The 16,536-nt window shown below is 36.8% G+C and overlaps 1 protein-coding gene across 3 annotated transcripts in view; it reads right to left on the reverse strand.

Annotated features, from left to right (window-relative positions):
* The window catches only part of LOC131301971 (putative protease Do-like 14), an 87,328-nt gene extending 71,271 nt beyond the window's left edge, over positions 1-16,057 (reverse strand). Inside the window, exons 1-10 of one of the 3 annotated variants that reach the window (XR_009191490.1) lie at positions 15,822-16,053; positions 15,384-15,473; positions 14,008-14,147; positions 13,653-13,915; positions 13,394-13,454; positions 12,102-12,232; positions 11,764-11,881; positions 10,288-10,380; positions 8,569-8,693; positions 7,940-8,071 (exon numbers count right to left, since the gene is read on the reverse strand). Coding sequence is in view for 1 of the 3 variants with exons in the window: in XM_058328515.1 (XP_058184498.1) it covers positions 8,017-8,071; positions 8,569-8,693; positions 10,288-10,380; positions 11,764-11,881; positions 12,102-12,232; positions 13,394-13,454; positions 13,653-13,915; positions 14,008-14,147; positions 15,384-15,473; positions 15,822-15,864 (1,119 nt within the window). In the remaining 2 variants the exon portion in view is untranslated. Of the gene's footprint in view, positions 1-7,676; positions 8,072-8,568; positions 8,694-10,287; positions 10,381-11,763; positions 11,882-12,101; positions 12,233-13,393; positions 13,455-13,652; positions 13,916-14,007; positions 14,148-15,383; positions 15,474-15,821 lie in introns of those variants that run through there. The other 2 variants (XM_058328515.1, XR_009191498.1) reach the window with 2 other exon arrangements.
* Between the last annotated feature and the right edge of the window lie 479 nt (positions 16,058-16,536).

Consider the following 16,536-nt stretch of genomic DNA (forward strand, 5'->3'; position numbering starts at 1 on the left):
TCTTATGTACAACTGTCCGTCCATAAATGGATGATCTTTACTGTTGGATGGTAAACTCAAGTTCTTACTACTTGTCGTTCCTTGTACGATGCTCTGATCGATCTCTGTGTGCACAATTCATTACACACCCCAGCGAATTACGTATATTCTCAACCAATCTACCACCAGATTTAAATAGCGGCATGCGTTACCCAACGTTGGCTACTCACTTATCATGAAACAAAAATCCAATCTGAAGACATGAATGGTGGGGGGAAAGCATGGTAGGTTCAGTCAATTACAAGGTAAAACTAATATGAATACTTGATACTCGGCCCAACAAAATCATGAATACATGGTACTTTTATGAATTTGGGGCAACGGAGTCCGGCTTGCTTGGCACTAACCCAAAACCAAAAGACCACAAGTAACTAAAACTGTCTAATTTGTGGTCACTTCGCACCAAGGGAAAAGAAAACCATAATCCAACACCCAGGAATGTTGAGTGATTCCATTAAACAATTGGTGTGCATAAAATGAACAATTCAGTTTTTTTTTACAGGATATCAATTTGATGTTGAAAGCAGAGATATCTATAGTTGATGTAAATGTTTCCAGTCGATGAAGATGGGGAATAGAGGGTGGGAAAAATTAAACTTACTATGGAAATATTGTTGGAAGCAAAAAACTTGGCAGTCTAGACATCAAGATGGCTATAACGGGCACCGGACTCGACTTCATTGAAGGTCGCGAGGATACGGTCTGAGTAACAGTCCACAAACGGATTGAAGGTCAGAGACTCAGAGGGGAATGTGGAGGCAGACTCAGAGGAAGACGGAATCGAAATGAAGGTCGGAGAAGTAGATGGAGGGAGGGTCAGAGGAAGACGGGGTGTTTGTAGTTGACGACCGTTGAAGCGTTCGAGAGATGGAGAAAAGATACGTCGTTTGGGGTGTTCGGAGGGGGCTGTCAAAAATTCGAGATGTGGTATTCGGTTGTGAGCAAAAGGGAAGGCAGAGCCTGTTAATTATAGGTAAGAAAGTGACCATACGTAAGGAAGCAATTACTGTATGGAACGGACACGAACATGAAGGTTAATGGATCTGATGCCATTGGAACAGACACAATGCAAAACATATTTACCGTTGGAAACAAAATGAAATTAAACTCAACAGGTCCAAAGACTCCAAACCTTTATCTTTGTTCCATTTCCCACAAGATAATGGATGTGTCAAACCGACAAAGAGTAACTGTTCAAAGATAAGAGCATTCAAAAGTAGTTGTGTGAAATATGAAGTGAAGAGAACAATGACTCAGCGAACCTAAGGAACATGTACACACTGTAGCCAGATTCAATTAACTCTTTCATGTGTGGGTATGTGATGTTCAATTTTGTTATTGTCATTGGAACAATGTATCAAACACGTGGTAGGCAAATCACATGGTTTGCATGAGGGATATGTTACCCTCATCAGAAAGAAGTCGAAAACGTAAATCATAATCTAATGGGAGACTGCAGATCAAAAAATAAACTAATGGTAAAGTTGAAGAAGAACCAACCGTTTACCCTTTGCCGCAGAGAGAGAGAGAGCCACCTAGAGTTCTGTTGCAGTTTGATTTGCGACGGTTGTGTGGTCGCTGTGCCACTATGTTCTTTGGAGGTGTCGTTTCCTTGAGGAAGCGTGGGCTGGACAGTTTCCCCTTTTTTAAGAAGCGTAGATAGATGGGACTGTGTGCCGGTTCAGGAGGGGTGGGTAGGCGTGGGATAGAGTTGTGGTTCATAGGAACTCATTGGGGCATTTTTGGAAAGTAAAAAGTAGGAAACACATTCGCGCTTTTAAAAGAAGTAGTATAGATAAAAGCAAATAATTGTGGAATGTGGAGCCGGACCTAGCTCCGCTGATGGGATAGGAGACCAAATCAGTCTCACCTTTCTCCTCCTTTTTTTTTTATGAGCAATTTTTTTTATTAATCATCGAATTCAAAAATTACAGAAATTAAAAGAACAAATGCTCGTATTGTTCCGGAGCACCATATGTATTTGGCATATAGTACTCTTGGCCAATCAAAATGTGACACATAGCATTACAACCTATTAGATAATTTACATTCTCTCGAACTATATATATTTTGTCATGTGATGCCCATAGATATTTTGAAGTCAATCAATCACTTCCTCCGTCCCAATTTTTTAGTCCATTTTGGGAGTTTGTGCAATTTTTTAATTGATTATATTTTGCAATCTATAATTTTTTAAGTAATTTTGAATACACCGTTTAAAAGAGGTCATTGAGATCTACCAAACAAGATCTATATTGCATATAAATAATATAACCAATTAAAAGTTATATTAATTAATTTTTTATCCGATTGAAATAAAATGATGAACAAAAGAATAGGGACAGAAAAAATATGATCCCAAAGAATTCATTAATCAATTGACATGACCACCTCAAAAGGGGACAAACAAGAAAAGAATCAAGAGATACTCCTACATGTTACAAAGAGGGCAATACATAGTGACTGATGGACAATAAAACAAAGGCACCAAGGGGTCAAAGCCCGTTGAGAACCCTGTCTTATGGTGTGTGAAAATGGGGACAACAGTCCTGAATTATTGTTTGAATAATTGGCTAATTGTTTGGATTGTTTTTTGAAAAAAAATTCTGAATTGAAAAAACACTCATTATTCCTACTTCCAATCATTACATCTCCAATCATTATTTTTATTTCTCTCTTCACTCATAACCCTACAAAATTTCTCAAAAACTGATTCAAACAAAGGATGAATTGTTTTTGCCTCTGTTCTCTAGTGTTTGATTCCATGTGATCATGGCTTTCTAAGAAAGCCGATTGAGGTGCTTTATTGTCAAATGATTTTGTCAAAATCAAGTTGTTTTTGAAGGTTTAAATAATTGGGAGATCGGAGACTAGAATTCATTTGTGGAAACAAATTCCTATATTGCCTCTTTTGCTCTTTCCATCATTGTCTTAACGAGGAAGCTAGCCTCCCACCAGTGACAGTCCAAAGTCCATGGGCCCAGCAGCTGTTGATTTTGTGAAATCCAGTGTGTAATTTATCCGTGTAAAACATTAAATTGATCGGATATCGATAACCATTTGAACAGAACATATTCGTAATCACATTTGCGGTTCATACAAGTGTGTTCCGTTTAAGTGGCTAACAATCTCGACTCCATTTGAATTACAGAAATAAATTTGGCACTGGACTGCACCGTCCAATCCAGATCAAGGATTGTTGGTATTTGTGTGTGGCTTCGCACAAGTGCGGGTGCCTAAGTTTTCCTTGCATTCGGTGAGTGCAGCAAACTCGATGAGTCGTGCTATCACCACAGATAATGTAGCACGGATTTTACACAAATTTTTTTGAGGGGTCCACCTTGGGTTCTGTAAAGATGATCCGAACTGTTTAATTTTTAAAAAATATTTTTTAATGAGTTCTCGTGAGAAAATCAGCTCAATCTGAAATCGGTAAGAGTTTTTTCAAAATTCATACCGCGAAACTGAGTGGTTCACCCTGTGAATTCTTAAAAAGCTCTTTCCTTTATCTGATTGAGCTGATTTTATACAAAAATTCATGAAAAATATTTTCAAAAAAATGAGCGGTTTGGATCACCATCCGAGATGGGCCCCACAAAAAGTGTGTGCATGATATGTGTTGCATTGTATGTGCAAACAGACTTTCTATCTTAAACTAAACGGATAAGTCTGTTCACACAAATAATTTGTGCACAAATTTCAATGTGGGACTCACCACGGGTCTCATACAAATAATCCGAGTCGTTCATTAAATTTAAATCATTTTTCAAGAGCTCAATCTGATAACTAAAGATAATCAATCCAATCATTTAACTTTACATTATCCCGAAATTTAAATAAAAATTTAGTTGATTGGATCGAATATCTATAGTAATCGGATTGAGATGATTTTTAGCAGATACCATTGAAAATGTATTTTAAATTTAATAAATGTCTCGAATCGTTTGTGTGAGACCCGTGGTGGCCCTCACAATAAAATCTGTGCACAGATTGTGCACGAAACATATGTGTGTAGCAGCGTTCAAACTCAACAGCAAAACCATCAACGCAGCTCCGAAACTCCAAAACCATGCAAGGACAGAGCTAGAAAACGCCCTCTTCTCACTCTCTAGTTCCTTTCAGCGTCGCGGATCTGCTAACTCCACCGCTCCTCCACCGTTACGATCGCCGCAGGTAATTTACTCACCACCACCGAAGGTATGCGATAACCATTTTAGGATTTTCGATGTAGTTTTAAATGGCCCGTTATATACATCGATTTTGTGTTTTTGTTCCATAACACTACAACAAACATGGGCTTTTACCTCTATGCTATAAAAGAGGAGTAGTTCTAAACGCTCCCTCGGATCCTCCGCTCATAAAATTATAGCGTTTCATTAAAGTAGAATAGGGTTCCGCGAAAATCTTCAGGCGCCAATACTTGCCGCCCAAAGTCACCAAAAATTCCAATCGCTCCTTGAACGGATCTTGATAGCCCCTTGAACGGAATACATTTGTAATCACATTTGCGGTTCATACACATGTGTTCCATTCAAGTGGCTAATGATCTCGAATCCATTTGAGCTACAGGAATAAATTTGGCACTGGACTTCGCACAATCAACGGCTTTAGACCATCAAAAAATGTGATTATCTTGTTCGTATTTTCTGATCCGACCAATATCTAAAAAATGATCCATGGTGGACCCCACGGACTGGACTGCAGCGCGTGTCCATTCTAGATGGGTATTTGTGTGGCGGCGTCGCACAAGTGCCTAATCTATTGGTTTCCTTGCATTCGGTGAGTGCAGCAAACTCGACACCAAAACCATCAACATAGTTCCAAAAGTACAAAACCATCTGCACAACTTTTCCAACCCAAAACCATTGTTAGTATTATTGGCGATTTTCGGATTCCGACAAAACCATTGGGATTGTATGGGTTTCTTTTTCCTATTGGCTTTGGGTGGTAAAGTCTTAGGGTAAGTCTAGATATTCCACCATGTCATTAAAGCTTACGGAAAAAGGAGATGCTCGTGCCAAAGATTGAGATCAGCTTGAGAAGGTATATCTATGCATTTCATCCATAAGACCTTAACATCTCTCATGCATTTGTTTTCTAATGAAAAATCTTTAGTATCTTTGCCTTAGAAGTTGGTTTCATTGATGAGTCTCCATTTAGTCTTTTTGCAGAAGCCATTTAGTGTGTCTAAGGCATGGTTGCATTAGTGGAGAGCTATTCAAATGATTTTCTAAGGTTTGGTTATGTTTACTAGTGATTTTCTTGACTCTTGAGTTTCAAAGATATGCGCCTTCTTGGCGCTTCCTTTTTTCAGCGGGTGCTTAGTATTCCTGAAATTCTGAGATATGTGCCACCTTGGCGCTTCCTTGCTAGCAGGGGCATAGCTAGCGCTTCGTGCAAATTTCCTAAGCATATTTATACTTATTTTTCTCATTTTTAGGGCAGCTCTTTGCGCAATTTTTGCAACCATTTTGAGAGAGAGAGAGAGTTTTCTTCTTCTCCCTTCTCTTGAGCTTTCATGATGCTTTGGATGAATTGAATCAAGCATTTAATCATCTTGATTCGATCTAGAGATACACTCTAATACTCCATGTGTTTTCTCTAGGTTGATTTAGTTTGCACAAAAATCTTCATTTTTTAAAATCCATCCATACATGTCTATGATATTACTTGGCCGGATACCGTAGCCATGATGAACGGAGATCGAGGCGTTGGACTCGTGGTGGCTATGGGATCAAGAAGGAGCTTGGGGAGTTACATCAAAATGGTGGAGTTAGGTAGCTTTTGGGATAAAGTTATAATTTCTCTCTTAGCACTTTGCAAACCTTTTTGATCTACAGCAAATTTGATAGTTAAGCCGTGGTTTTATGCTTAGACTAAGTTTACCTTAAGTAGTTTTCACATATATTCTTGCGTTTGAGTTCTTTAGTTTTATTGCTATTGCCTTTAGTTGCTAAATTGATTGAATGGCATGAAACTTGGTTAGTGGATTAAATTTGGAGGTTGCATGAATTTTTAATTGATCGTCCTATTCACCTCCTTTTAGGGAGAAATTATTCGATGCCCCAAGGGCAATGACAGGTGTTGCCTCCCACCTTTGTTTTTTTTATTTTATCCGCAGGTGCCTCCCACTTAAATATCTACTGGCGTGCGTTTTCTTCTCCCCTGTCCCACTAGACACAGCCTTTTCTCTAAAATTAAGTATTTCAAATTTTAATCCGTTTAAATGGGTGAGAAGATTTTATTTTTTTATCATTTAATTCTAAAGGGTCATAATTAAATTTTGACTATAGGGCTCTCGTTGATTAACCCTAAGAAAGTCGTACAATTAAATATCTCTTAGGACTAACCAACGAGAGCCCTAAAGTCAAAATTTAATTATGACCCTTTAGAATTAAATGATCAGATAAATAAAATCTTCTCACCCATTCAAACGAATTGAAATTTAGAACACTTAATTTTTCAACCTTCAGTTTATATATTAAAAAATATGGTTAAAAAGTTAAGTGCTTCAAATTTCAATCCGTTTGAATGGGTGAGAAGATTTTATTTATCTGATCATTTAATTATAAAGGGTCATAATTAAATTTTGACTATAGGGCTCTCGTTGATTAACCCTAAGAAAGTCGTAGAATCAAATATCTCTTAGGACTAACCAACGAGAGCCATAGAGTCAAAATTTAATTATGACCCTTTATAATTAAATGATCAGATAAATAAAATCTTCTCACCCATTCAAACGGATTGAAACTTGAAGCACTTAATTTTTTAACCATATTTTTTAATATATAAACTGAAGGTTGAAAAATTAAGTGTTTCAAATTTCAATCCGTTTGAATGGGTGAGAAGATTTTATTTATCTGATCATTTAATTCTAAAGGGTCATAATTAAATTTTGACTTTAGGGCTCTCGTTGATTAGTCCTAAGAGATATTTGATTGTACGACTTTCTTAGGGTTAATCAACGAGAGCCCAATAGTCAAAATTTAATTATGACCCTTTAGAATTAAATGATAAAAAAATAAAATCTTCTCACCCATTTAAACGGATTGAAATTTGAAACACTTAATTTTAGAGAAAAGGCTGTGTCTAGTGGGACAGGGGAGAAGAAAACATGTGTCAATAGATATTTAAGTGGGAGGCACCTGCGGATAAAAAAAAAAAAAAAAAACAAAGGTGGGAGGCAACACCTGTCATTGCCCTTGGGGCATCGAATAATTTCTCCCTTCTAGGACTCTTCTAGTGCGTATTATAATTTCAATTAATGCAGGGATAGAACTAAGGGATATGTTCGAAGAGATACTTATTCATGGCTCATCCGTGAATAAGTTATTTACAGAGGCGAACAATCTCAACCGTTCATCTAGGCAATTAATGGTCCAAATTTAAAATAAAAAAAAAACTCTTCATTTTAAAATCCATATCGTCCAAAACACTTTTGGATGTGCTGGATTGAGCAATGTAAACTTAGTTTTGGGGGAGGGGGCTGCCGCCTCCTCCCTCCCGCACTCGGCCGCCACTGCCCACCCCGTTCAATTTGTTGTTTGGATACAGTTTTACCAGAAAAAAATCTACATGGGACAAATTTCATATTATATAAGTAATGACAAAATTTAAACATCCTACAACAATGCAAATTTTCGAAAAAATAGATAGGGCCATGGCACCCTTCCAACCCCACTTAATAAGTTACTCCTGTAATCAAGGGTACAATATGAGTTATAATATACAGGGCTAAAAAACTTTGTTACCACTTAACCATAAACAAATAAACAGTTAACGACTTATCCACAAACAAAAAACAGTTGGCCCTGTATGTTAGAACAAGTTCCATTTTCAGACCTTCTATAGATACTGCCTAAACTTGAAAGCAAAACCTAGCAGACTCGCATCACTCATCGGCAAAAGCACAGGTTTCGGTTAGTTTTACGTCATACATTTCCAGTTCGAACAAAACACCACCGCACAAGAGACATATTACCCGTGTCGAATTCTTTTCACCGAAGCCTCGTATGTTTTGGGGACCGGCCATCTGAGAAGACAAGTTACATGGTACAAAATCAGAATGAATCACTTGTAAAGTATACAACCTCGTGGCAGAAAACATAATCCTAAAAGTTACTTAATAGAATACTAAGAAAATAAATATTTGGACGCAATGCAAGTTAAAAAAATCTCCCTTCAACGCTTTCTATATAAGCAGTTATATATTTAAAATCTGAAAATTCCCCCCTCCATGCATTTAAAGTAAGATGAATTTCACACCGAACGAAGGGGTAAATTCTCAATGTTTTAAATATGTAGAGAGGAATTGTTTTAGCTAAACATGAGAGGAGGACATTCTGACTCGCATTCAAATAGAAGGATGATGCAATATACCCTTCATTCCAAATACAAAGATAACACAATCGAACAAATCTATTTGATTTGACAAAAAAAAAAACATGAATCCACACCCATGTTAAAGATTGATACAAATACATGTAGAGTTGAAGACATAAAAAAAAATGCACACAAAATATTACTCACCTATTTACTTTATCTGAGCTGGTCTCATCAACAAACACTTCAAGAATCAAACGGGCAGCACTTGATTCTCTTATCACAACTACCTCCATAGTTTCCCGAACCTTTTCCCATATTATATCATAGAACTGATACCAACAAGAGAAAAGAATAAACCAACAATACGAGAATAGTGCAAGAGGTAAATAAGTAATTTTGGGAAAACAAAAAGGTAATAAAAAAGGAAAACAAAGATTCATACTGGAAAACAAAAAAAGTTATTACTGGGCGCATAGTTATTAAAGGCAGGTCTAGATGCACGCCTGGTCATAAGGCGAACTCGGGCCGGTTAGTTGCCACTAGGACTCTGTTGACCGTCAAGTTTGTGGGTTTCTAATATTTTTTTTTCTGTTTCTGTGTTGTCCTCTTGTATAAATATCTCGTACCATTAGTCTAAGTGGTGATGTTAATCTCCAAGGATCACCTTGCTATCTTTCCATATTCAGCCTGTATGTGTTTGGAATAAGAAAGTACTCCATCCGTCTCATATTCCTCGAATGCATAATATCTCGTACCATTAGTCTAAGTGGTGATGTTGTAATAGTTTTGAGGAATAATAGTAGATACTCCCTGCGTCCCATATTGCTAGTCCTGACATGTAATTTTCAAATAAAAAAATAACTTTTTCAGGCATAATTTTTTAAATTTCTTGACAACAAATTAAAGATCTCGATTAGTTCTTTAATTTGGTGTCAAGATATATTAAAAATTATGCACGGAAGTACGTTATTTTTTTATTCGAAAATTACATGTCAGGACTAGCAATAAGGGACGCAGGGAGTATCTACTATTATTCCTCAAAACTATTACAACATTATCCTCAAGGTGTTTAGCTACTATTATTCCTACACCGTTTTGTCTGTCTATCCGACCAAGTACAACAGATATTATGTCCCATGTTATCTATTTTCAAAAAAGTTGTCACTAACCTGATATTACATGCCCTTAAGACCATTTTCTTGCTGTTGGTGATATTATTACAATTATTCCTACTCCTGTTCCTATTCCTATTGTGATAGGCTGATAGCTACTACAACTATGAGAATAATATATGGCTCGTAGTTATAAATATAACTGCTCTTACAACTATTAAGATCATTATTGCTGCTTCTGCTACATTACGACCAAAAGTAGTGGTGTTAGTTATGTTATTAGTCCTATATTATTACCACTGATATATAATCATGACGGTGTATAGGAGGGAAAGGGATTGTATGTGCCCAAACTTTTTTTTTTTTACCACCAGTTCCTCCGTTGGACCGTTTCAGACTACAAGTACAGGGACAAGTATAGGAATATGTACATTAGAATTGGTAGAACGTGTAACACAAGACGTCCAACAAACAAAATCCCAGCATTTACTCGTTAAATCTAACTGAAATCTCAAATAATGAACATTCTGCACCTAAGCTGGGGTGACATGTAAATGCTAGTTGCTGGTAGTGAAGACGAAGACACTCATGCTGATTTTTCATAGTCCAAATGAGGATAAGATAATATACACTATTATAAAAGCAACAAGAAAAAGGAAAACAAAACATGGTGTCTGATTATCTTCCCTCCCTCATTTTTAAGGCTCTAGGGCACTTCCAGATATTGCACTAGTGAAAAGGAGTGCGATAAGCTATTTCAAAAATGCAAATAGTTCCTCCCTAAGAACGACAATGATGAAAGTGAATATACCTCCAGAAAACTTTGAACCTCCTTTTTTCCACATTGAACAATAACATCACCATAGAGTATTCCAGCTTGTTCAGCAGGGGACCCCTTTATAACCTAGTTGACAATGTGAAAGATTAGTTAGTGCAGTATGCAATAGGTACGAATGTCTGAACTAAGACAGACAATTACATGCATGCATACATCCATTCACACTTGAATTGTGTACACACTCGGCTCAATCTTCATTATATATTCTAACCAAGATATTCTTCTTATCCAATAATCACACGCTCCAAAACCATGAACACAGAGGCAATAAAGCAAGCAATTAGGCGGGAATTTTAAGGAAAAGAAACAGAAAAGAAACTAATAAACAGTTGCTACTTTATTTCAAATTACCTAAAAATGGAACTCTATCATAGCCAGCAATTGTAAAACACCCACACACGCTATAGCACAAAAAGTGATAAAGCACCAAATAGTTCATCACTGCATTTTAAGGCGGGCAGAAACTGTATTACGCTGCCGGCAAAACCTGTATTACATAAACCATTCCAAAAGCTCTTGAAACTTCTATCATTGCCACTAAAACCAGTATGGCATGGCACCACCTCTAGCAAGGACCAAACATCCACCAGGGAATGGGAGGATATTTGAAATGGTAACTTGGACTTGGCACAGAATAAGGTAAGGTGACTGCCTATGTAGCACCGACACTCCAAAAGGGTGCCGTGTCCACGTATTGGACACGGGGACACGGCGGGGACACGCCCAAATACGTATTGGACACGCCACGTGGCGTGTCCAATAATTTTTATTATTTTTTGATGGGGGACACGTGGGGGACACTCCGGGGACACGGCTGAGGGTCAAAATGTAATATATATTTTTAATTTTGAGGGGTTAATATGAAATTATTCAAAAATATTTGGGTTAAATTGTAATTATGCCTTTATTTGGACCATGGTAATCTTATACATTCATATAGGTCAACAGTAGAAGAAAAGAAAAAATATATGTATATATGTATTTATATATATATTTATTTATACTCGTGGCGTGTCCCCCGCCCTGTCCATATCCCCATTTTTTTAGAATTGCCGGTCCCGTGTCCGTATCCGTATTTGTGTCCGTGCTACATAGGTGACTGCAGAACCCCGTACCCTGACATGTGAACCTAAGCCTAATGGTACATTAAGCACAAATTACGCACACATACTTCACAGCCTTTGTGCCAACTTTATAACAAAAACCCAAATATAGAAAGTTTATACCACTTGGCATTCTATTAAAGAAGTCGACTCTTGAAATAAGAGACCTAAATTTTATATGGTCCACAAAACAGACTTTGCAGCTGCTCTGACGCCAACAATCTCAATAATCTAGATGTGCAGTCAAATTACTTGTATTTTTCTTCATCGCAAAGAAAATTCAAAAAATGAACTTGTCCTCAGAGAAGCAGGATCCATCTAAAACAAGACGTAGCAGATAACATACCTCATCCACAAGTACGCCTTTGGAGGTACTGAACTTTGAGATAACTTTTTCCAACTTGCCTATACTTGCCGCATAAAGATTAGTCAATTCCATGCCAAGACAGGGTTGACAGGATTCCCTATGCCATGATACAAACTGTTAGACCCTCCAAGAATGCTTCATAATGCTTTCTGTAAGACAATTTTTAGGCAGCTCCTTCACAGATGATCTAACAAACTTCTAGCCCACAATTTTCTTTTTTTGGGTGGCTACAGGGGAGGGGGGAGGACATAGAAATGGGGACATTTAGCAAGACATAATAAGCAACATACAGATGTGGAAGTTGATTTGGAACATACCGATTTTCTCTAAATCGCCTCAAGCATTTGGAAACTATGTTGACTGGAAGAAAAGGGGTACAGAACTCGTCATAAAAATTGACTCCGATTACTTCTCCATAACGATTTATAAGGGGCCCCCCGAAACCACTCTAGCAAAAAACAGCCCTTAGTTGAAAGATTGCAATGAATACATATCTACTCAAATAAAACAAAGAGCACATAGCATTAACTCATAAATGTGATATGTATACGTCAATTTTTCTAACACGCTTTAGGTATAGATTGCACTCCACCATGTAGACTAGCCTAAGTATGTATTTGGTGCAGCAATTAGAACCAACTAATAAATTATAGCTGTAACGATTATAGATCATGACTTACAAGCTGAAGCAACAAACCTGTTTGTTACAGCCGTTGATTGCTTGTTAATCAGCAGTGTAGTGTTTGTTACAATATGCTAAAAATCTGCTTAATGCTACTAAAAAGTCAATCTTACCCTTGGACTGATGTAAAAGTGTAGATAATGCATTTTTTATGTATAATCTACAAGTTCTGAACAGTTTCTAAAAAGATCATTGTATGCGTACTGGTGCCAAAAAGAATTGCACAAGTACAAGTTAATAGTAGTTTTCCATAGTTTCTATTTTCTAACATTTATAGAGGCAAATGTGTGTGTGTGTGTGTGTGTACATGTTATTCCACAAGTACTAATGAACTATAACAAAGATATACACAGAGATATATACATCCAAATAATGAGTAAGACATGCAATTGTTTTGGAGGGCCACGGACATCTGAGTTTTTCTAACTTTAAAAAATCACAACATATAATCTAAGAGCTTGGGTTGGGAAACTTCCCAATAATCTGCAAATTATAGCTTCTAATAATCACATTTTCTCCCAAAGTGACTTTGATAATCTGCAACAAACATGCCACAATTGCTTTCTGGAAGCTATAATTCGATAATCAGGCTCCATAATCTGACCAAACACCCCCTAAATGTTGACTACGTCAAGCATGCATATCAACAAATAAATTGTTGTTTGGAAATACATCATAACATATGTATCATGACATGAGACTTATTCCTGAACCTTTTCTTACTAGCTCTTGTACATATTTCTTGGTCTTATTACTCTGAATGTTAGAAGGGTTCAAGGGGTTTTCCAAAGGATAAAAAAGAAATAAGGTGAATGAGAATAATCAAAATAGAAACTAATCCATTAAGTCTTATTATCATTGACCTCAATCAAAGACTGAACACCAATATGGATACAAGAGAAGAGAAACATAGAGAAGAATTATTACTTTTGAAATAATGCAAGACGACTTGAAAAGCTCTCCACAACCAAACTCCCAAGATTCAGGACTACACAGAGAGAAGAGAGCAAGTGTAAGTAATCATCAAGGCAGTTACAAGCACAATGATTAACAGAAAATCATACAACATTTAGGTATGCAAACTCTTATATTTCAAGACCTGTTTGTGCAAACTGTAAGAAACGTCTTAAATACTTGCAGTTGAGAAAGAAAATTGCAATATGCATAGTATATTTACTCCTTGTACCTGAATTTTCCTGGAGTGACCATGAGCTCATGGGTCTTATCACAGGAGCGGCCAATGGCAACCACTATGTCTCCGGGACCAAGTTTGAAGTAGTTTGATTTACAATCACTTGGATATAAAGAGATAGAATCATCCAAAAGTCTAAGACAGGCGGTAGGCAATGCTACATCAGATGTAATGGAGATAGTCGCAATGTTAAAATAAAAATCATGAGCGGACACATGACCCTCAAATGACTTACCATCCGCTAGATACACATTAACCTATAATAATAGAGAGACAATTCTTTTAGCTCAGTGAAAAAGACTAAACAATATCGTATGAAAACCATTACTTTTATAACAAGAATAACCACCTTCATGTCATCTTGTACAGTATTTGATTCAGGAGATGACCTAAGGAGTGTAGTAGAAGTCAAAATCGTACTGGTATACATTCCATTGACGTCCTCACAATCTATGATAGTCCCAGAACCAGGCAACATCATCTTCCCACCTAGACATCATAATAAATATGGGTATTTAACTATATGTTGCCTGCGCGCGCGTATAAGCATGCAGAGACACATAAGAATGGAAACTTGTATTGTAATAATAGTATCTAGTAATGTGAACAAAATAAGCAGAGTGTGAATAACAGTGCACTCCATATATATACACGAAGAAGGCTACGCATGGCACAAGTACGAAGAAAAACATACAAAATGCTATAACATGGTATATGATGAGATACAGTTTTTCAGGCAAGAAACTAAAATAAATTGATGGAGTGATGTGTTATTTTCAATTCACTTGAGGGGTGTTTGAGTAGTTTATGATTAAAACTTTAAGAGTCTATAATAAGAGTTATCAGTACCATTTTAAGTGTCTATAAATAAGAGTTATCAGTATCATTGTGTAGAGCATCAATTCTTTGTGAAGGCCCATGGCCGTGTTTTCTCTTACTTCTTCCCCTTTCCTCTGTTCTTCTCCTCTGTTCTTTTGCTTTCCTAAGGATCTAGGGTTTTCTCGTCTTCTTTCTTGTCGTGTGATCAAGGCCCCTTAGTGAAAACTAAGGTTTCTCCCCTTTCCTTTCTATCTCTCAACCTGCTATCTAATGCATCCAAAATATATACATAGTTTCTGCAATTTCTCATGTTACGTCAACTTGGTATCAAAGCCAAAGCCCCACACGCTCAAATCCAAGCATTAGATCTAGAAGAAAAAGACGAGACACAAATTTCACATCAGATTCCGCTACGAAGAGGAAGCCAAATCATGGTGGTCTAATGATGTGATAGTACGGAGAGACACGCACTAAAACTCAGACGAGTTTTTTTTTCCAACAAGAGGGAATAGATGAGATGCAATTTTACTCGAAAAGAGGAAATAATTCAATGGCACGAGGCATTATTTTTACTTCAGAGTTGTTTGAGTGATTACGTAGTTTCGGATTTTAAACCAAATATACAAGAGTTATCAGTGTCACAATTGTGAGTAGGACGAAAAAGATGTAGAGCATCAGTAATTTGTGGATGCCTATCCCCATCTTTTCTCTTCCTTCTTCTACCCCTGCCTCTGTTCTTACACTTTCCTAGGGATCTAGGATTTTCTCTTCTTTTATCTGGGTTCCTCCCCTTTGTTTTTTCTCCTCTCACAATCTTATATCATCTATTAATGCAACAAGAACACATCAGTCTATTTACTTTCTTTCCTATGATTTCTCAGGTTACATCAGCAGCATATCACGTACCTTTATAGGATACAACACTGACAACAGAAGGAGAAGCTTTCAATGCAGCTCGTTTGGTATCAATATCTATATCGGAAGCTTTCAATGCACCTGTTCATAATACATCATTATAAAATCAACAAGAGCGGATACATCCATACTAGTACAGTATTACTTATGCAAGGACCAATTTTGATGTGGATCAGTTATCGAGGATGGTTCACATTTTCTATTTGCCCAAAATCAAATATCCTTTACAAATGTGATATCGACCAGATTAAACTCTCTAATCTCTATTAACTGCGAGGAGAAAACATGAATAACTAAAATCTACCAGATTAAACTCTCTCTCTCTCTTCTGTGGATTATTAAGGGAGATCATTGAAGCAAAGATCAACATCCAAAAAAAAAAATCAGAATCGCTCGAGATTTACTATCCGGGAACAACTTTTAACCTACCCCGAGATTTACGTTTCCACGGGCTAACGCTATCAATCTCCATTTATTCGCTGAGATAAATGAGAATCGCCTTCTCTTTGTTGAGATTACGTTGCAACAGAATTCTACAACTACACTTTTGAAACCCTAATTTTCAATAGCTTTTGAATTGAGAGAAACAAAAGAGGGGCTAATTTTTTGAAACCCTAACTTTGGATAAGGTTTACGCTCTGTTTGGAACCCGAAAAAGAAAAGGAAGGAAAGGAAAATATTAGTAAAAGAGAAGAAAAAATTGAGAGGAAAAATTTATTATTCGCTGTAATTGAAATTTTTATTTTTTCACTATTTTTCTTCCAAGGGTAAATTTTTTAATGTCCAATGAATGACCCACCCATACTCCATCCTCCAACTGGGAAGATTATTCTTTGGTAGAGAAATACGATATAGAAATCAATTTTGTCCACCACTTATATATATATATATATATATATATATATAGTCATTTTCAAATGAGAAGGTCCTTATTTTAGTTAAAATAAGGACCTCGCAATTTCTCCCATTTTCCGTTCGAATTTCAATGATACGAGCCGCTCAATGTGTTCAGAACGTGATTTTAAGAATACCCGCGAGAAATTAGCAAAAAAAATGACCGGGAAGGGCTTCATCCGAGCAATTTTTATTTGAATCGTTCGATAAAATATAAACAAAAACTGCTCGGATGAAGCCTTTCCGGTCA

This window comes from Rhododendron vialii, chromosome 1a (genome assembly GCF_030253575.1).
Source record: "Rhododendron vialii isolate Sample 1 chromosome 1a, ASM3025357v1".
Taxonomy (NCBI): Eukaryota; Viridiplantae; Streptophyta; class Magnoliopsida; order Ericales; family Ericaceae; genus Rhododendron; species Rhododendron vialii.